Genomic DNA, 27,401 nt, shown 5'->3' with positions numbered 1-27,401 from the left:
AAATAAGATGAAGACTGAAAATTGACTATTAGATTTAAAAACGTAGAGGTCAGATTTTTTAAAAAAGAGAAACCATAAGTCTGAATTTTTATGTGAAATTTCCAAATTTTTAAAATTTGACAACAAATTAAAAAATATTGTGCAGGCCAAACAAAACACATCCGTGAACTGGATGTGATCCCCAGACCACTAGTTTGTGGCTTTGATTTTAAATGCCTATTGTATGAATTATAAGGTTTATAACTTTTTAATCAACCTGTTAAAACCTCTGTTAGACTTTTGGAGTCAGGAACACTCTGTGACAAAAAATGGTACTTGCTTTACCACAAATTTTGTTGTACTATACCTTGTGATCTAGGTGTGAAGGTATATAAGGCATCTGCTTGTCCATAATGAGATGTTTTCCTTGTTTTCTAGAAAGACAGTAATCATAGTGGGATTCTGCTGAACCTTGAATACCTGATTCTCTTATGCCATGCTCATATTTTCTTTGTGCCAGAAACTTTTGAATTTTTCATTTGAAATTGATTTCAAATTTAGTTAAATTGACCTTTTTTTTTAAAGATTTTATTTTTTATTTTTCCTTTTTCTCCCAAAGCCCCCTAGTACATAGTTGTGTATTTTTAGTTGTGGGTCCTTCTAGTTGTGGCATGTGGGATGCTGCCTCAGCATGGCTTGATGAGCAGTGCCATGTTGGCGCCCAGGATTCCACCCGGTGAAACCCTGGGCCGCCACAGCAGAGCGCGCAAATTAACCACTTAGCCACGGGGCCGGCCGCAAATTCAGACTCTTTTGGTTGAAAGTAACAAAAACCTACCTGAACTAGTTTAAACAAAAGGAAAGTTTACTGGAAAGATGTTGTGGTAGTATATAGAAACTAAGAAACAGTTGACTAACCTTGAGCAGGGTGAGAGTCAGGCCAGCTGTGGGACATAAGTGGTGGGAATTTATGGCCCTTCTTCCAGCACTTGGCTGTGATGACTCAGTTCTCAACTCCCAAGCTCTTTGTCCCTCAGTTCAAATTCCTGAGAGAGAACTCCAACTGGCTTAGCTTGAGTCAGATGGCCAGCTTCTGGGGTACAAGTGTGGCTGTGAGAAGGAGGAGGAAACCTGATGGGCAGGGGCTGTTGGGGTAGTTTGGAAAATAGATCTCTAATAAATGGGGGTGGGAGGTGGGCTTGGACCGAGAAGAAGACATCTAAAAGGTGTTTATTATAATTTACATGGTATTCAGTTTTTTAAAAATCCAATTTTAAGGTAAAATTAGAATTTAGTTCTTTATAGGTAATAGTTTTCAGAAGTAAAATTAACCAACTGTCCAGCAGGGAATGAGGAAGGAATGGGAAAAATAATTAGAAGATAACTCCATAAATTAATGATTCACCGCTCCCTGAGGTGAATCTATAACCAGGGTACCAACCTCCTTCCCTTCCTTAATTTGCCGTGGCTCTGCAAAGCTGTTGGACTTTCTCTACGCACTTACAGACATCCCCTTACCGACATCTTCAAGTGGCCCTTTTCCTTAATATGTTGGTACTTGATAGCCATTTAAATCAGATTTTACCAGGGTAAAAATTGTGATGACCTGGGAGCACAGAGGCATTATTCACATTAGAGCCAGTCCAGGGATTGTGTGAATAACTAAAATACACTGAGTAAACAAAACAAACACCCCTTATTGTAGACTATAATTTCAGCCTTGGTCTCCATCACAGCTGTAGTTAATTTTCACTACGCCTCCCTTCTTTCATCCTCCAACTGGTGTGGTTACTTAGAAATGTAATAGTCTATAAAGGTAGAAAAACAAGGTTTGAATAATACCTATGCTGGGTAACTGGCTTTAGGTGAGCTTTGAAAAGAAATTGTGAAGTCATCCGTGCTTCTTTCAATGCTGTCGCATAATTGAGAAGTACACAAAGTGAGAAGTGAAAACGATTCACTCTCCCACCCCTCACTTAGAGATAACCACTATGAATGCTTTGTAAAACGCTAATCTGTCACCATAATTCTCCTGTTACAAATCCTTCAGTGGCTTCCCCCTGGTTTTGGGAAAAGCCCAAACTCTTTAATGTGCCCACGAGACCCTTCCAGACCTCGACCTGGCTCACCTTTCCGCACCTGCCGCCGCCGGGCCTCTACTATCACTTTCACGGGCCCTAGGCACTTCTGCCTTCATGGCCCTCTTCCTCCATAAAATAGTACAAAAAATTATACTTTAGGACTGTGTTAGGATAAAGATGAATATATTAATACTAACTATTAATATTCAAACATTTCCCTCTACCTAAACATTCTGTTATTCCCTCCTGGTTTTAAAAGAAACTAAAATATTGCTGTGAGTCCCTAAAAGTATTGTGAACCGGCGGCGCTGCGCCCATTGAAGCCTAAGGGATAACTCAGCCCTGGTCTCCACCCTCCTGCCCGAGACATGTTGAATCTTCTGCTTACCCCAACTGAAGATGTTCTCTTTGTTTCCGGATCTTTGCATGTTCTCAGTCCTCTGCCCCGAATGGTCTCCAGCTCATCGTATCCTGGCTCTCTGATACTCTTCGTTCAGGTCTCAGCTCAGCTGCTCCTTTCTCTGTAAAGTCTTCCCTGGACACCCAAGACATGGTCCTGTGGCCTTTCTGGATTTTTCCAGAGCATCGTGTCTCTGTCTCTTTTGTCAGAATTAACACGTTTTACTGTAAACGTCCACCCAACCCGGCATTTATTGGGTGTCTCTATCAGTTGCTGTGCTGGATCCTAATCCCAAAGTCTACAGTTTGCTTGCTTGACCTTTCTTTCTAAAAGTTGAGGTATGTCAGCGTGTTATGATTCATTAACAAACCAAAGAATACAGTTTGTGTTTTTATGTTACTTGAAAATCAGTTTAGTTTTAAAATCTTATTTCGGCTTAGAAAAGTAGACTATGACATTTTTGTGTTGACTTTCCTTTCTTTTTGTTTCTTTCAGGAAAGAGCAAAACTTGCCTATTTTGACTATGGAGATGTCATTTGTAAAGAAGGTGAAATGCCGCAAGGAATCTACTTAATTATTTCAGGAATGGCAATTGTAAGGGACTATTTATCAGTTTCAATTCTGGCCCCCAGATGCATGTACTTTCTCCTACAGTGTAGCAGGAAAATGTATCAGTAATCATATAATCTCACAAATATTTAATTATAAATTATGATGAATGCTGTATTATATATAATATATAATGCTGTTATATATATTCATGGCCAGCCCTGGTGGTCTAGTGGTTAAGATCTGGCACTCTTACCACACCTGCTCGGGTTCATTTCCCGGTCAGGGAACCACTCCAAATGTCTGTTGGTTGTCATACTGTGGTGGCTGTGTGTTGCTGTGATGCTGAAAACTGTGCCACCAGTATTTCACATACCAGAAGTGTCACCCATGGTGGACAGATTTCAGCGGAGCTTCCAGACTAAGACAGATTATAAAGAAAGACTTTGCCACCCACTCCCCAAAAAACTGGGCATGAAAACCCTCTGCATAGCAGTGAAGCATTGTCTGATAGAGCTCTGGAAGGTGAGAGGACAGTGCAAAAAGACCAGGTTCTGCTCTGCTGTACGCAGCATCGCTAGGAGTCGGAATCTGCTTGAAGGCACTAACAACTAGCAAATTTACTCTTCACTGAAAATGTATTTTGAAATACGTGATCATAACATAAGGAGAAACTTAGGAACTAAGTTTCAAATTTTTAACATAATCTCTTTTCCAAATGAAACCATTTCTACTCACAGTAAACACTACAGCTGCGGTACTGACACTTTCCAACATCTGAAAGGTGCTTCCCATTTTACAAAATACGTTTCTTCGCAGTCATTACTCATTCTTCACAATACTCCAGGGAGAAAGCAGTCTTTTCCATGATGTCCGGATAAGGAATCCAATACTTAGGGTGGTTGAGTTACTCACCTAAAGGAAATGAGAGTCTGAGTGAGTGAATGAACAGCAATGTCAGATCCTCACAGAGATCAAATAGGATGAGGACCAAAAGGCAACTTTTAATCTGACCAATAGGAGGCTTTTGGTGACCAGAGAGAGAGAAAGGAAAGATGTCAGTAGAGTGAGGGGGACAAGAATCCTTTAGAATCTGAATACTAGTGGTGACTACCTGGGTGAGCCCCAGCTGATGGCCTAAATAATTCCTAGATCCTAGATGACAGTTATGAGTGACAAACCCTTATTATAGTGCAAATAATATATTTGGCTTTCTAATTTTGGAATGGGTATTTTAGACCTTAAAAATACCAAAATTGATCATGGAAATAAAGTATTGTAATATATATACTGTAATACTAACATACATGTAGCACTTATTAAGTGCCTGGCACTTTTCATTTTTTCATTCATTCATGCACTCATTCATTCAACAAATATTTACTTCATTAGTAACATGCAACAGGCACTTTTCAATCTAGGCATGGAATTTCCAAAACAGACAAAAATCCCTGCTTTCTTAAAGTTTATTTTCTCTTTTTTGGTGAAGAAGATTGGCCCTGAGCTAACATCTGTTGCCAATTTTCCTCTTTTTTTCTTTTTCTCTCCAAATCTGCAGTACATAGTTGTATATCCTAGCTGTAGGTCATTCTAGTTCTTCTATGTGGGATGCTGCCACAGCATGGCTTGATGAGCAGTGCATAGGTCCACGCTCAGGGTCTGAACTAGTGAACCTCAGGCCGCCGAAGAGGAATGTGTGAACTTAACCACTTGGCCACAGGGCCAGGCCTTAGAGTTTATTTCCTAATAGAGGCATAGAAGGAGATGAGACAATGAACAAAATAAATAGTTAAATATATAGTATATTAGAGGTGATAGAGAAGTGAAGAAGTTAGCTGTAATTTTTAAAAGAGTAGTCAAGAATAGCAATACATTATGACATTTAATCCTTATAACAACCCAATTTTCACATGAGGAAACAGTTGCACAGAGAGATTAATTTACTTGCCCCCCAAGGGGACATAGTAAGAGGCCAAGGAGGGCTCTGAGCCCATGGAGTCTGCCTCCAGTATCCATGTCCTTAGCCATTATCCTCTGCTGCCTCCATCAGAATCCATGTGCTTAGCTGTTTCCGTGTGCTGTGTTCCCATTAGGATCATAGCAAACCTACACTGCTACTAGTATTTATTAAATATTCAAATCAAGCATTTAAAAGCTGCAACATAACATGTTCTTTGGAGAATTTTCCCACAGTGACTGAACTAGCTAAGGCTTCTTAAAACATAAGTCCAATGATATCTGGACTGAAGACATCATACTAGTGTTCTATAAATGCCATAACAAATCACCACAAATTTAGCGGCTTAGATTTATGATCTCACAGTTCTGTAATTCAGAGGTCCTGTGGGCTCAGCTGGTTTCTTCGCTTTAGTCCCACAAGGCCAAAATCATGGGGTTTGTAGGACTGCATTCCCTTCTGGAAAGTCTGGTGGCGTAGTCTGCTTCCAGGCTCATTGAGGTGGTTGGTAGAAGTGTTCCTTACAGGTTTAGGACAGGCGTCCCTGCTGCTTTGCAGGCCGTCAACTGGGACCCACCTCTAGCTCCTAGAGCTATTCTTCGGTCCTTGCATGCAGGCACTCACATCTCAGAGCCAAGGCACGTTCAACCCCTCTTACGATGGTGGATCTCTGACTGACTCCACTTCCTTTTCTACTTGTAAGGGCTCACGTGATTACATTGGGCTCACCAGGATAATCCACTATCATCTCAAGGTCAGCTGACTTGTAACCTTAATTCCATCTGCTAAATCCTTTCACAGTAGTACCTAGAATAGTGTTTGACTGAATAACAAAGGGACGGGAATCTTGGAGGGACTCCTTTAGAATTCTGCCTACCACAGATGTTATATTTTTAAAATTATTTATTTATTTGCTGAGGAAGATTCGCCCTGAGCTAACATCCATGCCAATCTTCCTTTATTTTTGAGTATGTGGGCTGCCAGCACACTGTAGCCGCTAACAGAGTGGTTATATCTGTGCCCAGGAACTGAACCCTGGCCACCAAAGCAGAGCACACTGAACTTAACCACTAGGCTACTGGGCCTGGCCCTCCCATAGATGTTATCTTTTTTTCTGAGTTTGTAAAAAGCAGAGACATTCTTCATTGCTCAAAGGGCCTTTGAGCTGCATTAAAAATTAAATGAAAAGAATTTCAAGTCCTTTGGAAGCATGAATGCCTCTAAAAGCCTGGATGGTAATCAGCAGCAGGGGATGCAGTTTTCACAGCAATTTCTTCAGTGACCCTTTTGTTCCCTGTATCCTGTGTCCTGAACAAAGGTCTTCCTCTTTGATGTTTACAGCTAAACTTTCCGGAAAATTCTGTAATCCTTTGGGTTGATTCCTGCAGCTTCTTCCTGAAATCTGATACCTTTCTTCTTCCCCCACCTGTGCCTACCAGTGCTTTTCCTGAAGTAACTTGAGCATCCTGTGCTCATCCTAAAAACTTCTTCTGTTGGTGTCTCATGGTAATTATTCTTAAGCATTTTAAAGGGAGACAAGGCTTTTACTGAAATCATGGCTTGGTTTGGAGCCATATTGATTCATGATATCTGATTTACGCATCCATCCAATCAAAAGATGTTTTCCACCTGAGGCACCAGCCCATTATGGTAAGAATATCTAATAGAGAATCGAGTGGGTGATTGCATTGGTTGCAGACTGCAATTACTACTTTTGGTGGGATTTTTATACAAGGAAGGTATAAATAGAGGTCGTCTGTAAAGCTAAAGATTGGAGAGAATTCTTGCCTTGGAGAGTTGAAATGTGAAAGAAACTGTGATTTTTGTGAAGTCCTATTCCTCCTTCACAACTGAGAGGATTCATAAAGAATCTCTTCCTTCCATTGTAATAATTGCAAGAAACAGTGGGAGCTCCTATGGTTTGGCCAGGGGTTTTTAATTTTGTGTTTCCCTTTGCACATTTTTTTCCCTTGGCAGTTGCATAGTTCACCTCCTACCTTTGGAATAGACAGTGCCCTAAGGCCTGATAGAGAGTCCAAAACCATGTTTACAGAGTACTGTACCAGTGGCGACGTAATTGGAGAGTTGAGCTGTCTGCTCAAGCGTGAAAGTGAATGTACTGCCATCTGTGAAACAATTTTACAGGTAAGAAACTGGTTCTGTCTGTATTGTGGGTTATTAGTTAATTCCCCCTCAAGTAAATAAGGAATGTCAGCATCTTTTCTTCCTTCAGGTTCTGATATCTTACTTAGTCACCCAACCAGCTGTTGTGAAGCAGTATAGACTAAAGGTGAGAGGCAGATTTAGTGTCTCACATCCTGTTTATGGGATCTGGAATAAGATATTTTAACCTCTTTGAGTCTTTGTGCCCTTGTTTATTAAAAGAGAGACCATCTAACATTTTATGAAGATTAGGAAAATAACTCTTGGCAGGTTCTGGGCATGTGTAGGTGCTCAATAAATGGCCACCATTATTGAGCAGCATTTTTAAAGAATGCTTGTTTGTTTTTAAACTCTCTTTCTTCCATTTTTTACTTGCTAGATAAGAATTTATCTATTCAACAAATAAATGGCCTGATAGTCCACTAGCTGTGGGGGATTCAAATATAAATGAGCCAAAATGACTGCTTACAAAGAATTCTCAAGCTTTTGAGACTATTAGAGGCAATAGGGCAGGGTCCAGAGTCTTAGGGGGTGTGATGAAAAGAGGAAATGTTGCTTCATCAGTTTCATACTATTTCACTTCTGGAAGAGGATAGACAGTATGAATTTATTCACAAGGCTGAATTGAATTCATTGAAGTTCATTTATCTTGAATCTTGAAAGAATAGTCTTTCTTATTCAAGGCAACAGTTTGCCTCTGGAAATAAACACTGTAAATGAGCCCATTTTTACCTACTGTGGCAATAAAAATAGATGTTTGTGTGGCTTACTTTCTAAATCTTGGGCTCATGAGCCATATCTTTTATCATAACTGTTGACTGTTATGAATTTTCCTTTCCTATTAAGTCTATAGCTTTAATTGGACTGTAAATTGTATTATATTATACATAGCAAACAAACTCTCCACAGTACAGTGCTTTTAAGTGGCAGAGTATCATAATTATAGTAGAGTTGACAGTTAGTTTTTCTAAGAGTTTAGATGAAGATAAAATCCAGATGCATCTTGTTTTCTGATGGTCTTGTAATTTAGTTCTAAATCAAGCTTGCTGCTCAACACCTTGTCCTTTCAGGCCTGCTTTATCTCCCTGGAGGATTTATATGAAGGCTTTGATGTCTTCTGGCCATCCCTGGAATATAAAATATGGCTAAAGCTTGCTCTCAGTATTGCCTATCAGTATTTTGAATCAAGTCTCATTGATGAGGTAAGTTACATGATTAAAATGTGAATGAAACTTTATTTATTGTATTTTTTACAAAATGCATTTCATATTTTTTGAGACAAAGACAGAAAGGAAGGTTATGTCTGATTTTCTAAAGTGAGATTTCAGAATTTTAAGCACTCTTTTATCCTGACTTCTTGCAGGTCGTCAGTCCTCCTGTCACAGCTAATTTTCCCAGGCTATCTATAGTCATCCCTTTAAAAAAATAAAGTAGATTCAGCAATTGTTATATAGGTAGATCCTCAAGAACCAAGCACAGCATTAGTTAGAATGAGTTAACAAACATGCAGCCTGGTGCTTATTATAGTCTAGTCTATTTACTTACTTTAATATAAATCTCCTGCCTTTTCAAAATCTTTATTGAGTTAACTGAGCCTCTACTATGAACCTTCTCTCCAAAAAGTAGTAGTTCAAGACTGTTCCTGGACTGGCACAATTTAAAATCCCATATTTATATCCTGTTTAATAATTATTTGAGACCCTAATAGGAGTCAGGAATAGGGGAAGTGACAGACTTCAAGTTCAACAATATTGACTGAATTGAGAGATTGGATATAAATGTTGGATTAAAAAATTATCATGTCTCAAGAGAATGAGAAGACAATCCACAGACTGGGAGAAAATATTTGCAGAAGACACATTTGGTGAAGGACTGTTATCCAAAATATACAAAAAACTCTTAAAACTCAACAATAGGAAAACAAACAATCTCTGTTCTTTCCAGTAGTGGGAACAGCATCCAAAATGTGAATTTCCCCCATGGTGGCAGGGTGCCCTGATCTGAGGTTTCAAAGCAGATCACCAGCATGTACGCCAGCACGAGTGAACAGAGGCTGTAGCCCCTGCCCCACCCAGCAGTGGCAGGTGGCATATATATCCTGAGACTTGAGGCCACAGAGCAGTGCTGGTAACTCAGTCTCCTCCTCCTCCCCTGGGAGTGGCACTGGTCTCTCTAGCAGTGGGGACAGCAACCAAAATGAAAATATCATTGGCAGGAGCAGGGTCTCCTGACCTGAGGTCTCAAAAATCACACTGGTGCACACCAGTGATCAGAAACTGCAAGACCAGCAACAACACTTGTGGCTTAGCCCCTGCTCCTTCCAGAAGTGGCAGGTGGCACCTATGACCTGAGGTCTCAGGAACCACAGCAGAACCTGAGACCCAGCCCCTAGTAGTGGCACCTTTGACACCAGCTCTACCAGCAGTGGGGGCTGGATACAAGACCCTATGGCCCCAGCAGTGACAGCAACACTCATGAACCCAGCACCCTGGGCAGCAGTGCTGCCAGCATCCCTAGGTAACCCAGGAGCAGCAGGGCAGGTGATGCACAGGGCAGCAGTACCTGAGCCCACAGAGAGCCCATGGAGAGCAAGTGGGTGACACAAGACCCAGGTGACCCCAGAAGCAGCAGAAGTGCTCGCAGCCTGGTGACTCTGGTGGCAACACCTGAGACTGCAGCAACATCAAAAGCAACAAGGCACCAGCAACCTCAGAGGCACAAGCAGCACAAGGAGGGCACTGACAACACCTCTAGCACAGGCAGTGGAGGGTCTCAAATACAACCAGAAGCAGCTCAGAACCAAAGTAACCAAAGCTGTACCCAAATAAGAAAGGTGGTTACTACCACAAAGCACCAGCAGAGGATCAATTCATTAAGTACGATGAAAAACTGCAGTAACATGGCAGAACAGAAAGAGAATGACAACTCTCTAGAAACCAAATTGAAGTTACAGAAGATTACAATCTAGCTGACAGAGATTTCAAAATAGCTCTCATAAAGAAACTCAATGAGTTACAAGAAAACTCAGAAAGACAGTTCAATGGACTCAGGAACAAAATTAATGAACAGAAGGAGTACTTCACCAAAGAGACTGAGGCTCTAAAAAAAACTAGACAGAAATTCTGGAGGTGAAGAACACAATTAATGAGATGAAAAATAAAGTAGAAAGTATTAAAAAAATAGAACAGACCTTATGGAAGAGAGAATTAGTGAGCTCAAAGATAGACATCTAGAAATGATTTTATTTCTAAATAAATATAGGAGGAGAGAGAATTAAGATTTTAAAAACATGAAGAAATTCTGTGAGAAATATCTGGCTCTACTAGGAAAAGTAACATAGGGATAATAGGTATCCCAGAAGAATAAGAGAAGCAGAAAAGAGCAGAGAGCTTATTCAAAGAAATAATAGCTAAGAACTTGGCTGGGGAAGGAACTGGGTATGCAAGTACATGAAGCTAACAGAACTTCTAATTATATCAATGCAAAAAGACCTTCTGCAAGGGATATAATGTTAAAATTATCAAAAGTCAATGACTGGGGCTGACCCCATAGCTGAGTGGCTAAAGTTCCATGTGCTCTGCTTTGGCAGCCCAGGTTTGCAGGTTCAGAACCTGGGTGCGGACCTACTCCGTTCATCAGCCATGCTGTGGAGGTATCCCACATACAAAAAGTAGAGGAATATTGGCACAGATGTTGGCTCGGGGTTAATCTTCCTCAAGCAAAGAAAAAAAAAAAAAGAGTATTCACAACAGATGTTAGATTAGGGCTAATCTTCCTCACCAGAAAAAAAAAACCTCAATGACAAAGAAAGAATATTAAGGGCAGCCAGAGAGAAGAAAATAACCTACAAAGGAACCACCATCAGGCTTTCAGCAGATTTCTCAGCAGAAGCTCTACATGCTAGGAGAGAGTGTAACATTATATTCAAAATACTGAAAGACAAAAATTATCAGCTGAGAATACTCTATCAGCAAAATTAACCTTCAGGTATGATAGAGAAATAAAAGCTTTCCCAGACAAATGAAAGCTGACAGAGTTCATGGCCACTAGATCTGCCTTAAAGAAATGCTGAAAGGAGCCCTCCTACCTGAAGTGAAAGGGCAAAAGTTTACAAAGCTTTGAGCAAGGAGATAGACATGACAGAATCAGAAAATTGCAGCTCTATGTCAGAATAGGTTAGTAAACATTTAAGTATAACATAAAGAATAAAGGGAAAGAAGGCATCAAAAATAACTATAACCACACAAATTTGGTCACAAACTCACAAAACAAAAAAGAATAATTTGTGACAACAAAAACATAGAAGGGGAAGAGGAAAAGGACAGAACCTACGTAGGCTAATGGAGATGAGAGGCTATCAGAAAAAGGACTATCTCACCTATGAGATCTTTTATACAAACCTCATGGTAACCACAAAACGAAAAATCAGAGCAGAGTCACAAATCATAAATAGAGAAAACTGAGGAAAACATCACAGAAAACCACCAAACTGAAATGGCAGTCAGAAATACAAGGAGAAAGAAATAGCGGAAATATAGAACAACCAGAAAATAAAAGATAAAATGGCAATATTAAGCCTTCATATATCAATAATCACTCTAAATGTAAATGGATTGAATTAACCAATAAAAAGACACAGAATGGCTGGATGGATTAAAAAACAAGACCCAAGAATATGCTGCCTCCAGGAAACACATTTCAGCTCTAAAGAAAAATATAGTCTCAGAGTGAAAGGATGGAAGATGATACTCCAAGTAAATGGCAACCAAAAGAAAGTGGGTGTAGCTATACTTATATCAGACAAAACAGACTTTAAGACATAAAAGATAAGAAGAGACAAAAATGGGCATTGTATAATGGTAAGAGGTACACTGCACCAAGAAGACATAACACATATTAATATATGTGCACCTAACATAGTAGCACCAAAGTATATAAAGCAACTATTAACAGACCTAAAAGGAGAAATTGACAGCAACACAATAATAGCAGGGGACCTCAACACCCCACTTACTTCAATGGATAGATCATCCAGACAGAAAGTCAACAAGGAAACAGTGGGCTTAAATGAAACTCTAGACCAGATGGACTTAATAGAGATATAGAGAACATTCCCTCCAGAAACAGCAGAATACATATTCTTCTCAAGTGCACATGGAATATTCTCAAAGATAGACCATATGTTGGGAAACAAAGTGAGCTTCAATAAATTTAAAAAGAGTGAAATCATAGAAAGCATCTTTTCCGACCACATTGCTATGAAACTAGAAATCAACTATGAGAAAAAAGCTGGGAAAGTCACAAATATGTGGAGACTAAAGAACATGCTACTGAACAACTATTAGATCAATGAAGAAATCAAAGGAGAAATAAAAAAATACCCGGACACAAATGAAATAAAAATGTAACATACTGAAACTTATGGGATGCAGCAAAAGTGGTACTAAGAGGGAATTTTATAGTAATGTAGGCCCACTTCAAGAAACAAGGAAAATCTCAAATAAACAACCTTGCACTATACCTAAAAGAACTAGAAAAAGAAGAGCAAACAAAGACCAAGGTCAGTAGAAGGAAGGAAATAATAAAAATCAGACCAGAAATAAACAATATAGGGACTAAAAGAACAATAGAAAGGATCAGTGATACTAAGAACTGGGTCTTTGAGAAGATAAAATTGACAAACACTTAGCCAGACTTATTAAGAAAAAAAGAGAGAAGGCTCAAATAAATAACATTAGAAACGAAAGAGGAGAAATTACAATGGACATGTCAGAAATACTAAGGATTATAAGAAAATGCTATGAAAAGCTATACACCAAAGTTGGACAACCTAGAAGAAATGGATAAATTCCTAGAATCCTACAATCTCACAAAACTGAATCAAGAAGAAATAGAGAATCTGAATAGACCAATCACAGGTAAAGAGATTGAAACAGTAATCAAAAACCTTCCAAAAGACAAAAGTCCATGGCTTCTCTGGTGAATTCTTCCAAAAATTCAAAGAAGATTTAATACCTATCCTTCTCAAACTGTTCAAAAAAATTGAAGAGGATGAGATACTTCCTAACTCATTTTTCAAGGCCAACATTACCCTGATAGCAAACCAGGGAAGGACAGAAAAAGGGAAAATTACAGACCAACATTGCTGATGAATATAGATGCAAAAGTCCTCAACAAAAAGTAGCAAATTGGATACAACAATGAATTTAAAAGGTCATACACCACAATCAAGTCGAATTTATTCCAGGGATGCAGGGATGGTTTAACATCCATAAATCAATCAATGTGATACACCACATTAACAAAATGAAGAATAAAAATCACATGATCATCTCAAGAGATGCAGAGAAAGCATTTGATAAGATCCAATATCCATTTATTATAAAAATTCTCAATAAAATGGGTGTAGAAGGAAAGTACCACAAAATAATAAAGCCCATATATGACAAACCCACAGCCAGCATCATACATAGTGGTAAAAAACTGAAAGCCCTTCCTCTGAGAACAGGAACAAGACAAGGATGCCCACTCTCTCCAGGCTTATTCAACATAGTACTGGAAGTTTTAGCCAGAGTAATTAGGTAAGAAAAACAAATAAAGGAATCTGAATTGGAAGGGCAAAAATGAACCTCTCACTATTTGTGGATGACATTAGTCTATATATAGAAAACCCTAAAGAATCCACCAAAAAAGTGTTATAAACAGTCAACAACTACAGCAAAGTTGCAGGGTACAAAATCAACATACAAAAATCAGTGGCATTTCTCTATGCTAATAACGAACTAGCAGAAAGAGAAATGAAGACTACAATCACATTTATAATCACAACAAAAAGAGTAAAATACCTATAAGTTTAACCAAGGAATGAAAGACTTATACACTGAAAATTATAAGACATTATTGAAAGAAATCAAAGGAGACATAAGGAAATTGAAAGATATTCTGTGCTCATGGATTGGAAGAATAAACATAGTTAAAATGTCCATATTACCTATAGCAATCTACAGATTTAGTGCAATCCAAATCAGAACCTCAATGATGTTCTTCACAGAAATAGAACAAAGAATCCAAAAATTTATATGGGACAACAAAAGACCCAAAATACCCGAAGCATCTCTGAGAAAAAAGAACAAAATTGGAGGTATCACACTCCCTGAATTAAAATATACTACAAAACAAATGTAATCAAAACAGCATGGTAGTAGCACAAACCAGGCACAGTGATCAATGGAACAGAATTGAGAGCCCAGAAATAAAACCACATATCTGTGGACAGCTAATCTTTGACAAAGGAGCCAGGAACATACAATAGAGAAAGGAAAATCTCTTCAATAAACGGTGGTAGGAAACCTGGACAGCCACATGCAAAAGAATGAAAGTAGACCATTGTCTTATACCATACATAAAAATTAACTCAAAATATATTAAAGACCTGAATGTAAGCCTGAAACCATAAAACTCCTAGAAGCAAACATAGGCAGTACGCTTTTTGACATCAGTCTTAGCAGTATCTTTTTGAAGACCTTGTCCACTCAGGCAAGAGAAACAAAAGAAAAAATAAACAAATGGTACTACGTCAGACTATAAAGCTTCTGCACAGCAAAGGAAACCATCAACAAATGAAAAGACAACACACCAACTGGGAGAAGATATTTGCAAATCATATATCCAATAAGAGGCTAATTTCCAAAATATATAAGGGACTCATACAACTCAACAACAAACAAACAAACAACCTGATCAAAAAATGAGCAGAAGATATGAACAGACATTTTTTCCAGAGAAGATATATAGATGGCCAACAGGCACATGAAACGATGTTCAACATCACTAATTCTGAGGGAAATGCAAATTAAAACTACAATGAGATATCACATCCATCAGAATGGTTATAATTAACAAGACAAGAAATAACAAGTGTTGGAGAGGATGTGGAGAAAAGGGAATGCTCATACACTGCTGGTGGGAATGCAAACTGGTGCAGCCACTATGGAAAACAGTAGGGAGATTTCTCAAAAAAACGAAAAACAGAACTACTGTACGATCCAGCTATCCCACTACTGGATATTTATCCAGAGAACTTGAAATCAACAATTCAAAGAGATATGTGTACCCCTATGTTCATTGCAGCATTATTCACAATAGCCAAGATGTGGAAGCAACCCAAGTGCCCATCAATGAACGATTGGATAAAGAAGATGTGGTGTATATATACAATGGAATACTACTCAGCCATAAGAAAGACAAAATCATGCCATTTGCGACAACATGGGTGGAACTTGAGGGTATTATGCTAAGTAAAATAAGACAGACAGAGAAAGACAAATACCATATGATTTCACTCATATGTGGAAGATAAACAACAAACAAACACATAGATAAGGAGAACAGATTGGTGGTTACCACAGGGCCGGGGATGGAAGGAGGGTGAAAAGGGTCAAGGGGCATGTATATATAGTAATGGATAAAAACTAGTCTATTGGTGGTTAACACGAAGTAGTCTATACAGAAACTGAAATATAATAATGCACACCTGAAATGTACACAGTGTTATAACCCAATATGACCTCAATAAAATAATTAAAAAAAAGAAAACAAATAATCCAATTAAAAAATGGACCAAAGATCTAAACAGCAAAGAACGTATACAGATGGCAGGTAAACATATGAAAAGATGCTCCACATCAATGTGAGAAGGGAAATGCAAATTAAAACAACAGTGAGGTACTACCGCACACCCATTGAAATAACCAAAATCTGGAACACTGACAACACTGAACGCTAGTGTGGATGTGGAGCGACAGGAACTCTCATTCATTGCTGGCAGGAATGTAAAATGGTAGTCACTTTGGAAGATGGTTTGGGAGTTTCTTAAACTAAACATACTCTTGCCGTAAATCCAGCAATTGTGCTCCTTGACATTTACCCAAAGGAGTTGAAAACTTATGTCCACTCACAAAGCTGCATTCAGATGTTTGTAGCAGCTTTATTCATACTTGCCAGAACTTGTAAGGAACCAACCAAGATGCCCTTCAGCAGATGAATGGAAGACAAATTGTGGTACCTCCAGACAATGGAATGTTATTCAGTGCTAAAAAGCAGTGAGCTATTAAGCCATGAAAAGACGTGGAGGAAAATTGAATGCGTATTGCTAAGTGAAAGGAGCCATCTGAAAGGGCTACGTACTGTATGATTCCAACTATAGCCTATTCTGGAAGAGGCAAAACTATGGAGACAGTAAAAAGATCAGTGGTTCCTAGGAGCTGGGATGGGGGAGGGTGAATAGGTGGAACACAGAGGATTTTAGGGCAATGAAAATACTCTGTATCATACTATAATGATGGATACATGTCGTTATACATTTGTCCAAACCCACAGAATATACAACACCAAGAGTGAACCGAAATGTAAACTATGGACTTTGGGTGATTATGATGTGTCAACGCAGGTTCATCAGTTGTAACAAATGGACCACTCTGGTGGGGGATGTTGGTAAGGTAACGGGGAAGGCTGTGCATGTATGGGGGCAGGAGAGATAGGGGACAGCTCTGTACCTTCTTCTCAATTTTGCTGTGAACCTAAAACTGCTCTAAAAGAATAAAATCTTTAAAAAAATTAGCGTGTCATGCGAAAGCAGTCATATTTCTTTTACTATGTGGCAATAATTTTCAGAAGAATTTTAGCTGAAGGGTAAGGAGAATTAGATTTTTCTCCTTTCTTTTGTCTTGCCAGTTTAGAGTCTAGTCTGTAATGCCAGAGGAGAGAATTAGGGCCAGTTGGTTGCAACTATACGGAGTCAGACTTGACTCAATAATAAGGTGAATGTCCTTTTATTTATTTTATTTTTTTTTTAACTCACAAGAAACACATGTTCATTATATAAATTTAAAAATACAGATACAAAACATAATAAAATAACTTTCTTACCCAATTTTTACTCCCCAGGGAATCTCTATTTAGCAGCTTTGGTTTATTTCCTTCTAGTGTTTTTCCATTCAAGAACTAGCCAGTTAAGACTTTTTAGAAGGGGCACTGTAAGATTATGCTGCATCCCCCTTCTCTGAACCATAGAACTAAAACTTTACATGCGTTTAAAAAACCAGAATAGCTTTTTCTTAGATTTTTCTGGTTGCAAAATTCTAGATAAGTTTGCTAATTTTCTTATGTTCTTGGTGCCCTAGCTATGCTGGTGTATTTGGCAAGTAAGTGTTTGGTTTGTCTGTCGGGGACCAAGGTCTGAGGGTTGGGTCCTTTCTCTGTGCCCCTCCTGTGGCTGAAGATGTTCAGAGTGAGCTGATGGTCCTTCCGGGCAGCGGCCAGGGGATTCCTACCATTGGGCTGACCGCAAAACTCCGATGTTAGTTTGCTGGGGCTGCCATAATGAAGTACTACACACCGGGTGGCTCAAACAACAATTTATTTTCTCACAGCTCCTGGGGATAGAAATCTGACTCAAGGTGTGCTCAGGGTTGGTTGCTGTTGAGGGCTGCTGGGGAGTATCTGGTCCAGGGCTCCCTCCTTGCTTGTGGATGGTTGTCTTCGTCTTCACACGGAGTTCTCCCTGTACGTGTGTCTGTGTCCAAATTTCTCCTTTTTTATAAGGACACCAGTCATCTTGGCTTAGGTGCCCACCCTACTCCAGTATGACCTCATCTTAACTGAAGCAATTACATCGGCAATGAAGCTATTTCCAAACAACGTCACATTCCAAGGTACTGGGGTTTAGGACTTCAACATATGAATTTTGGGGGGGACACAGTTCAACCCATAACAGCTCCCTTCCAGCTCTAAAATCTTTGATTCTGAGCCTTGAAGTACAACTCAGACTCAGTGCCTTGCATCATTTAGTTATTCTTTGTTCTCTTGTCAAGTGGGATGTCCACTTACTGCTAGTTAAGGCCTATGCATCTTTACGACTCTGGTTCTTGTGCAAATAGAAATCTATAGGCATAGCTGGCCACCCTGCTCTGGCTGAAGTCAGACTGGGCAACCACATCCAGGGCCACTACTCAGGAACAACATAGAAACTCTGAGTTCAGAATCTGTCAGAGGCCATTCTAAACTCGAAGTAAATTCTGTCTGTTGGTGCCAGGGTCCGTATGCCTTTTGACACCCTCAAAGAGGTCAACTAAATCAGTGAATTTGCGTTCTTCTTGATACCATGTGTTGCTTTGTATGATTCATAGAAAAAAATGTAATTTTATTGTAGGACTTAACCTTTCGGAAGTGTGCAGAGCTCAATCTTGCATATGTGCAGACTTTATCAAGCTACAATGAAATGACCATTGATAATGAGACCATGAAATTTGTTATTGTTGTGTACGGCAGTGTCATTGATACTAAGAGAGAAGTACCATATCTTGCACCTTGCATTTTACCTAAAACCTGTGGACAGGTAAGGAGGATCCTTTCTAAAGAGTGATTTGCTTTTCATGGTGCTCCAGAAGTGACTTTAAAACTCAACTGACCACCTTAAAAATAAATTTAACCTGTAAAGACCCTGCAGTTCTCACCCACCCTTGATAAAAAAGTCAAAACATAGCCACAGCTTCTGTGTACTGTTGCGCAGGTTGTGTCCTGCACAAGGGTGTGACCAAGGGGCAAGTAGGTGCTGGAACCTGCCTGCTCTCTGCTTACTAAGCTGTTTGCCTTGGTGTGAGGCTGTGTCTTCCCACAAGGACAGGGTGTGTCTTTTGTAGTTCACACCAAGGCAACACCTCCTACGCTAGTGGCTCTAGAAGTATCTGCATTGGTTGATAAGAAGGGAGTTGAGTAGGGGCCCGTTGCTTTGCTGCAACAGTAGGGGCTGGGGCACCCCATGATGGTGATCCCTGGGCCTTATCATTCCATGCCTCTGTAAGGAAGAGGGATGTGTGAACACTTGGGGCACAATGGGGTGGAAGAGCAGAAGCAAGGTCCCTAATGGGCCACCTGCCTGCCTGCCATTGAACCTCAGGGTGACGGAGGCAGAGCCAAGTTGGGGGAGGACCAAGAGGCCTGAGAAGAACTGACATCTCTCTAATCTGATAGTAAGTTTCTCCCCTTTGGAAGAGGCCCATTCTGCCCGTTCAGGCTGGGAAAGGTCATTAATTAAATGAAAAATTGATGAACCTCCTAAAAAGTTCATTTGCCCCTTTCATAACATTCTTATTTTCTATCTCTCAACAATTCAGAAGATAAAGGTTATTTAAATGTTTTTTGTTAATAGAAAATGAATATCTCTTTAGCTTTGAAGGGAGGGGTAGGGTGAGGCAGGGGACAATGGGAGCAACACCCACAGTTTAGTTTGTTAAGAAGCCAGATGTGGAGTTCAAAAGTCAGTTCAAAAGCTGACGCCTGTGCCCACTAGGTGTGTGAACCTAGGCAGGCTGCCTTCCGACCCCAGTTTCCTCATTAATAAGATGAGGACAGTAGCAACAGCCATCTCCTAAGGTTATTGTGAGGATTAAATGAGATAACACGTGGTATCTAGAAATGATAGTTATAATTGTTACTTGTATGCTATTTGCATTCTGGGAGGGCAGATTTTGTGGCACATAGGCCAAAAGCTCTAAGAAAAGAAGACAGTCCTGCCCCCGGGAAGGCTTGACCATCAAGGCAGGAGCAAAAGTACCTCTGGATGCAGGGGATTCCCTGTTTTCAAACTGGGAATTTCCAGTCTGGTTACAAGTAAGGTGTCGAAATTCCCTTTCTGATGTCTGTAAATACACAAAAGATAATTTGCTGGCCCAAGACTTTTTGAAGCAACATTAAAGAGGATTTGAAATGAAAAAGATAGAGCTTAGGTTGGAGGCCCAGTTCTAGGTGTTGGCTTATTTCTTATATTCTTTGGAAAGGTTAGAAAACAGTCATCTTAGAGATCAAAGAATGTTCTTTTGACTAATTTTGACTTTTCTGTTTAGGTTCAGGGAACTTCAGATTTAAGCAAGTTGCTGGTGATCCAAGCATCTGAGCCTGTCAAAAATAATAATAACGCCAAGGTCATGGGTAAGGGATAGCCTGTTAGTGGCAGGAAAACCATTGAGAAGGAATTTTGACACATGTAAAATTCCTTTAATTCTAAGAAAATGATTTGAGAGAATTGTGTGGGTTTATCATCAGTCCCCATCCTTGGGCTCCCCCTGGCTGCCACACAGCTTGTGGGAGGTCACAAAGACTTCCAGACACTGACATCCAGGTGGCTCATTCCTGTCTCATGTCCCTCCCTCCACACCTTTGCGAGGGGAGAACAGCTTCTATGGTGTACTCTGTTCCTGCCACATAGTGCTGTTGGGGTCAGAGCAGGAATGGGCAGGGCATAGACTCTCTCACCTCAGGCCCAGGTGTGGGGAGCTGGTTTGCTTCCAACAACAAAAGAGAATAGGGAACCTGACCCACGCTCACTGAGTATTCCAAACCAAGGTCACAGCCACACTCAAATGACTTGCTTTGAGGTGCACTTTGTAGTCACTAAGTAATGAAAGTCACTAAATATGTATTAGTACCCAATTGCATGTATCACGGGGCTAAGCGAGATACAGAGAAGACTTGCTCTAGAGAAAATGCATTCAAGGTCTTTCATTCAATGCTCAGCATCCCCAGCATCCCTGCCTTACCAAGCCCTGTCTCAGCTTTCTCCCAGCTGCCCCAGCTGCAAAACCAGAGTTATCCGTGATTTGTATCTCTAATTGGCACCATCCCAGTGTTTACAGTTCATGTGACCTGCTAGCTTAGACATGATATAATTCTTAATGAATTGCTAATTTGGGGGGAAGGGTTTACATGATTTCAAATTGTGCTTATAAAGTGACATTTTATTTTATTATTTCTCATTTGCATAATTATAAAAATGCAGCCCCACTGTGTGCTGGGAACTATGTCAAATGCTAGTTAGTGAGTGAGTCAAACAGGGTCTCTGCCCTGGTGCGGAGGAAAGACAGATATTCAGTAATTCATTCCACTTCTCCCCTAGAAATGAGTTCAACCTCAGACATTCTTATGGCTCACTTTCCCTGCCCTGTTCTAGGGTCATAGGCCTCGCGGTGATTTTGGGAGCTCCCGCTGCTCCCAGGTCTCCTGTCCAAGCTGGCTGACACTGAGATGAAGTCCCTCAGCCCTCACAGTCTCTTTAGGTCTGCCACTCTCCTGCTTCCACAGCACTCTTGGGCACAGGAGTCTATGGCAAGGCTGGGAGCTCAGGCCTCCTGTTAGCCGCCCTGGGGCACTGAGGGCTACTGAGTCAGAGATTTTCAGCACTTCCAGGACGAAGGGCACAGGTCTTTACTGTTCCTCTCTCCTCCCTCAGGCCCTCTGGAGTCATTTTTAGACGAAGGGAGACACATGACTCTGTATTCCCCAATGAGTTTGGGACAAAAGTCACAAACGGTAGGCTCATGGACTGGATCCAGCCAGTACACTAGATTTGACCCACACACATTTTCTTTTAAAATTGTAAAATTAGTTGCCAGGCATAAACTTTCAGAAGTTTCACACTTAAAAAAAAATCCAGATTTTGAGCTTTTCTTGAAAAAATCAGAAAGTCTTTCAACACTAGGTCCTCATTCCTTTATGTGGGGAAAATCAGACAGAGCTGAGCACCAACTGCCTTCTACAAGGGAAGAAGATGCTCTCTGGTTTGCTGGAGGCCACATTGCTCCCTCTTGTCTCATACAGCCCACTTTAACCATGCATGTGAACTGTCTGTTCTCGTTTGAGTCTGTCAGCCCTTGTACTGGACTTTTGGGAGCCTATTAACAAACCTCCTGAAGGAAGAAAGTAAAGAGCCCATTTGAAAGGGGAGACCCACAGAGAGAAAGCAAATTGATATTTCAAAATATTCTTCTGCTACTTTACTCTGAAACTCCTAATTTAGTTTTTCTGTTTGATGCCTGTATTTGGATTGGTTCAGTCAACACTGGTGTTCGAATGACCAAGAAAGAACATAACTGGAAAAGATGAGGTAATAAACTCAACACTTTGATTAGATTTTTATTACTGTGGATATTAAACTACACAGCTGAAATAAATTGTGAAGTCAAGTAGCAAAACGTCGGTGAGAAAAGAGACTGAGTGGCAACTCATTTATTTGGAAAAATTGGGATAAAGCACACCTGCATTACTTAAAAATTAAAATTATAGAATATTTTTGAAAGATATAATTTTGCCCCAAGTCTCCTCTCTCCCAATTTTCCCCTTCCTCACCTCCTTCCCCTGATGTTTAATTCAAAAGTAGGGATCTCTGGGAGTAGATGATGCATACAGCTGGACATTAGCATCTAAACATTGATGCTCCTCCCTTTGGAGTGTGCATTCCCTGTGGATGTCTGGGTGCTATGCTGGGAGTATGTGAAGCCACAGGTGGATCATGGGCATCTTCCTAGAGTATCAATGTTACCTGATGATCTTTCAAAGAGAGAAAACGCATTTAACCATGAGGTAATTTAAAATGTTTCTTTAAGTTAAAACACACATATTGTAGAGTAGAATAACAAATTTGCATGAATTTTTAAGATAAAACAAGAGATTTCAAAGCACTTTATTATGAAGAGTCAGTCAGGTTTTGCCCTGACATCTTTTCCTACTCTCCTCAGCAATCAAGGCTAATTTAGAAAAGTTTGAGAAGGCTGGAAGTCATACAGAGAGCAGGGGAGGGAAGAGGGGCCAGTTACGTTTGGTCAGGACACAGCAGAGGCAAGTCTGGTGGGGAGGGGGACCCTGCAAAGGGTCTCTGTTAGGCCTGAGTCCCCTGATGAGTGGAGTGGAGGAGGAAACAGCTCTGAAGGGGCAATGGGGCGCAAGGCAAATGCAGCAGTGGGTCAGGCAGCAGTGATGGCGCCAAGGATGGGCTTCAGAGCCCTTCAGCACCCTCCCTCCCCCAGCGCCCGTCACCCCAGAGAAATTGGCCTTCTAAGGTCAAATGATATGCTGTATAAGTGCGGCTTCAAGAGAAGTCCCTTGCCCCACCATATCCCCAGACAGATAGTCACCCTAAGACCCTTCTAACAGAAATTCTGGTCCCGCCGCTGTCATTTATGACAATCAAGGTGGTTTGCAGTGTGTTTGTTGTGGGAAGGAAAGTTTCATTGACCAAACTTATGGGTAAACGTTCCTTTAAACACAGCAACTTAGTCCTTTTTAGGCAGCCTTCCTAGGATCTTCTTCTCCTCTTTCTTAAATGGACCCTATTTCAAATGGGAAACCTAACTGAGAGTCAAGAAATTGGTTCCTCATTTGTCACTGTCTTTTCCAGGTCCCATTATTAAAAAAAATTCTTATTCTGATTTATGAAAAAGGCTTTCGGTTACCTTGCAATCAGTCACAAAGTTATCTAGAGTTCAAGTCTCCTAACATTTCTCTTTTCCTAAGTGCCCCTTTGGTAGACTACTCGAATTGAATTAATGTCAAGAGATGACGTTTGATGGTGCAGAGAGGCACATGTATTTACTTATAATGTATCATCCAAAGGTCTTAATGTGTAAGATCTCTTAGAGGGAATGTCCCAGATAATAAAATGGAAACTTTTCCGTAAGTTTTCTGGTTGCATTTAATAGTTAATGTTTTCCCTGACATGCTCATAGTCTAATATTTTACTTTTGACTTTCTTTTATAGTTGGAAATTGAATCCCATCTCACAAAAGGATACTAATGGCACTAACATGATATGTGGAGTCAGGTTAAAGACTGAGCTAATATCCCAGCTCAAGTGCTGAAGAATGATCTGGCAAGAAGTTTACTTAGAAGTTGCTGAAACAATTTACTGCTGCATTTATTTTACAAGCAGTTGATGGACTGCTGCAAATTGTTCAATTTGAAGTAGTTGCGTTATACTTGAGATGTTAAAAAGTTCTTCCAGATAATATATCCTAAAACTCATGGCCTACCAAATGAAATTCTGTGTCCAGCTGAGAGCCAGTTATAGCAGAGTACAAGTTATCAAAAGCATTGTACAATTTATTACCGTCTAGAGCATAGGATCCATAATTCTGACTTATGATAGTGCTATAATTAGTACCTCCCTAACATTTTCCAGAGTAAAGTTATTCCCCTCCCATTCCCAATTTAGTAAGTATTGAAAAAAGGAACTATGTTCCACAATCGTAGTTACTGAAAGCCGTTTTAAGAGAAATTAACAATCCTACATTGCATAGTACTATTTGATAGTACTTTTCATTTTATTTTCAAAAGTCAAATAAAGTTGAATGTTATGGTCTTATTGTTTATTATTTAGAATCCATTGTTCCTTTTCATCCCAACAAGACTTTGAAAGAATACATGATTCTCTACACTAGGGAAAACCAACCATAACAGAGGTAATAATGGAAGGAAATACAAGAGAGTAAGTCAAGCCTATTTATGAAGAACCTTCTGGATACCTAGTGTAATAGGGCAGTATTTCTCAGAGTGGCCTGCAGAGCACCTGTGTGAGCAAATATCGAGTGAGGCTGCACATTACAGAAACCCGGCCACCATGGCAGAACCACATAGGGCCTCAGTTTCCTGATGTCACAAGATGTCTGGAATAGAACAGGACCGGTGCAGCTGCTTGAGGAAATTATCACGGATCCAGGCTCCTTGTAGCTCCCTTCTCCTTCCTCATTGGCCGGTGACTTTTACCCTCACGGTGGCAAAGTGACATCTGTAACTCCAGGCATCCCATCTGCTTTTCAGTAGGGCAAGGAGCTTTCTCTTTATGAGGCTCGGCCTTTCATCAGGAAGGGACCCCACGCCAGGCCAGCACTGTCACATGGCCACACCCATCTATCATCTTAAGATGAATTTTAACTGGCATTTCACCTTGCCACCCTTAATACAGCCTGTGTGTTGTAGTAAAGAATGAGGGGGAGATGGATAATGGGTGAGCACCTGCAGTGTCTGCTGTACTCTGCATCAGAATCACCTGAGCTGCTGGAAATGAAGAATTTCTGGCTACCTACAGAGGGAATCTCTGGGATAGGCCTCTCGGCTCTGTATTTTAACACGCTCCTCCCATGATTTCATGCATAATGAAGCTTGAGATCCACAAGTATAGAGGATAAGGAAGTGGCAGAAACAGATGTCTGCTCTACAATCTTGCTTAGGAGACATATACCATATATTGGAAACAACCAGAGGACAATACTTCATTCCATGAGTATCAGTTCGGATGCGTTTGGCCTCAGGTACTAGAAAACCCAAGTCAAAAAGGCTTAAACACTAAGGAAATCTATTTTTTTTAATGTAATCTAAGTCAAGAGGTAGTATGGGTTCCTGGTTGGTGCCCAGTGAAGATGAAGGCTCAGATTCTTTTTCCTCTCCCCTCTGTTGTTGACTTTATAGCCTCATTCTATAGCAGGTTCCCCACTCCCGGGTTGTCAAGACGCTGCAAGCAGCAATCAGTGCTTTATGTTTTCTTGTTCACATTCAGTGCAAGACCAAAAAAGGCTTCCAATTGCTCTCAAGTGAGAAAGAATTCTTCTAGAAACTCCAATAATCCTCTATTTGTGTCTCATCCCCAAGAATTGAATTACATGCCCATTTCTGAACTAAACACTGACAAGGTGGCGATGACCTTTTAACCAGTTAATGCATTTTTTATGCTAGAGGTATTTCCTCAATTTGCATTGCCCCAAAGGGGTGGGGGCAATTGGAGTAAATCACTATGCAGTTAACTGCCCCCAGTCATGAGCATTTTGGCGCTTTAGAAGCAGCCATGCTGGCTCCTTCCGCTTGGACGAGCTTCGCCTCAATGCAGATCCTACCCTTAGGGTGAAGGTTGGATGTGAGATCAGAGTTGTGGCAAGAAGACCATACAGGAGCCACAAGTTTATCACTTTGCTAATCTTGGAAGACTATCTATTCTAGCCAAAGCATTTGCTGATTCTTTGAGCAGCCGCAGGGAGTGCCTCTCAAATTCCTTGTTTCTCATAGCCACAATGGTCATATATTAATTCACTTTCAATTAACACATCTTTGGAGGTACAATGCATTTTTTCTGTTCTCCCTATGAAAATTGACAGCAACAATTCTTGATAGGGGAACTCTAGTCTCCAAGCCCAATAGTGTATCAAGATGTATTTAGGATCACTTCTACCCTGGAAATGCAGATTCATTACATGATAGTCTATACTTGGAAAAGAATACTTGCACAAAGTCTCATGGCTGCTTCGTGATAGAGCCAGAACCCAACCTGAGGCTATGTGACCACCTTTTCTTTGAGCTTTTTCAGTGTTTTTATAGCGACATCATCTGTGTGGGTAGAGTAGATGTAGCCAAATAAAACAACAAGTTTTGGGTGCCTGAGTGAGTGAGGCAGGTTTACTGGGGGAAAAGTTGATGAATTTGATTCTGAATTTGCAAATTCAATGGCAAATGTTCCATCGGTCAGTAAAGATATGACTCAAGTTTGAATAATTAATGCTGGAGATTTAGACTTCGGACTTCGAACTGTTACTATAAAAGAAAGCTGAAGCCAGACTCTCCAAGAAAGACTAAAGACAAGTAGCAAAAGGAAGGGAAGAGAGCAGTGAGGAACCCAACAGTTAGCGAGGGGATGGGAGCCAGGAGCCAGGGCTTAGTCAGAAGAGACATGCCTAAGAATTAGTCCTTTAAGGGCAAAATACTGTGACTCAGAGAGGACGTGAAGGCAAGACCAGGCCCCTTAGGTCTCTTTCAGACCAGCACTCCCCTGGATATTGTATAACTTGGAATTTCCACCTACATTCTCAACCTTTTTAGTGTCTCTCAAATTTTACATGTGGAGAAATCAAGGAAACTAAAGGCATAATAACTTGCCTAACACATGGCACCAGGGGCTACATTTTACATTATTGTACTCAATAAAAATACAGAGGGCTACATGTAAGAGATTACACCAGGTATGGGACACTTCTTTCTAAACCTAGGACTTACTAGCACAGTATAATAAGTCTTGAGAGACCACGAGTTCAGAGTGACCAGCACTCTTTCCAGAAAGCAGACCTGTACCCTTATCCTCAAGATTCAGATTCTTAAACCCAGCAATCCCACTAAGGCATTAGGTCAGGAGAGCTCTTTACAGCAGGGATCAAACTCAAGGGCCTATAGGACCCAGGCAAGTAACAGGAAGGAGAAAACTGGGCTGAGATGTGGTGAAATCATAGGTCCATCCATTTTCCATTTCATCCAACCATGCAAATGCTCCTCCATTTTCATAACATGGAATTTTATATATCCACCTTTGGAGAAAAGTGCCAACGCCAATCCTAGTAAGGACACCTCTGCCCTCAGGACACAAGTCTAAACTAGTACTTCACAATGTGACAAGAGACTTCTCTGA

At 40.4% G+C, this 27,401-nt stretch overlaps 1 protein-coding gene across 9 annotated transcripts in view; it reads left to right on the top strand.

The window, feature by feature from the left end:
* The window catches only part of SLC9C2 (solute carrier family 9 member C2 (putative)), an 85,353-nt gene extending 61,019 nt beyond the window's left edge, over positions 1–24,334 (top strand). For 5 of the 9 annotated variants that reach the window (XM_070590894.1, XM_070590896.1, XM_070590892.1 and 2 more), the window contains 7 exons: positions 2,956–3,054; positions 6,944–7,111; positions 8,200–8,331; positions 18,339–18,524; positions 20,032–20,116; positions 22,017–22,067; positions 23,718–24,330. In XM_070590894.1, the coding sequence (XP_070446995.1) occupies positions 2,956–3,054; positions 6,944–7,111; positions 8,200–8,331; positions 18,339–18,524; positions 20,032–20,116; positions 22,017–22,066 (720 nt within the window). In that variant the 3' untranslated portion in view covers position 22,067; positions 23,718–24,330. Of the gene's footprint in view, positions 1–2,955; positions 3,055–6,943; positions 7,112–8,199; positions 8,332–16,507; positions 17,842–18,338; positions 18,525–20,031; positions 20,117–22,016; positions 22,068–23,717 lie in introns of all 9 variants that reach the window. The other 4 variants (XR_011531950.1, XR_011531949.1, XR_011531951.1 and 1 more) reach the window with 2 other exon arrangements.
* The last annotated feature ends 3,067 nt before the right edge of the window (positions 24,335–27,401 follow it).

Source organism: Equus przewalskii, chromosome 23, assembly GCF_037783145.1.
Source record: "Equus przewalskii isolate Varuska chromosome 23, EquPr2, whole genome shotgun sequence".
In the NCBI taxonomy this organism is placed as follows: Eukaryota; Metazoa; Chordata; class Mammalia; order Perissodactyla; family Equidae; genus Equus; species Equus przewalskii.
Note: the sequence above shows the minus strand (reverse complement) of the source record. Positions and strands in the feature narration are given on the sequence as shown.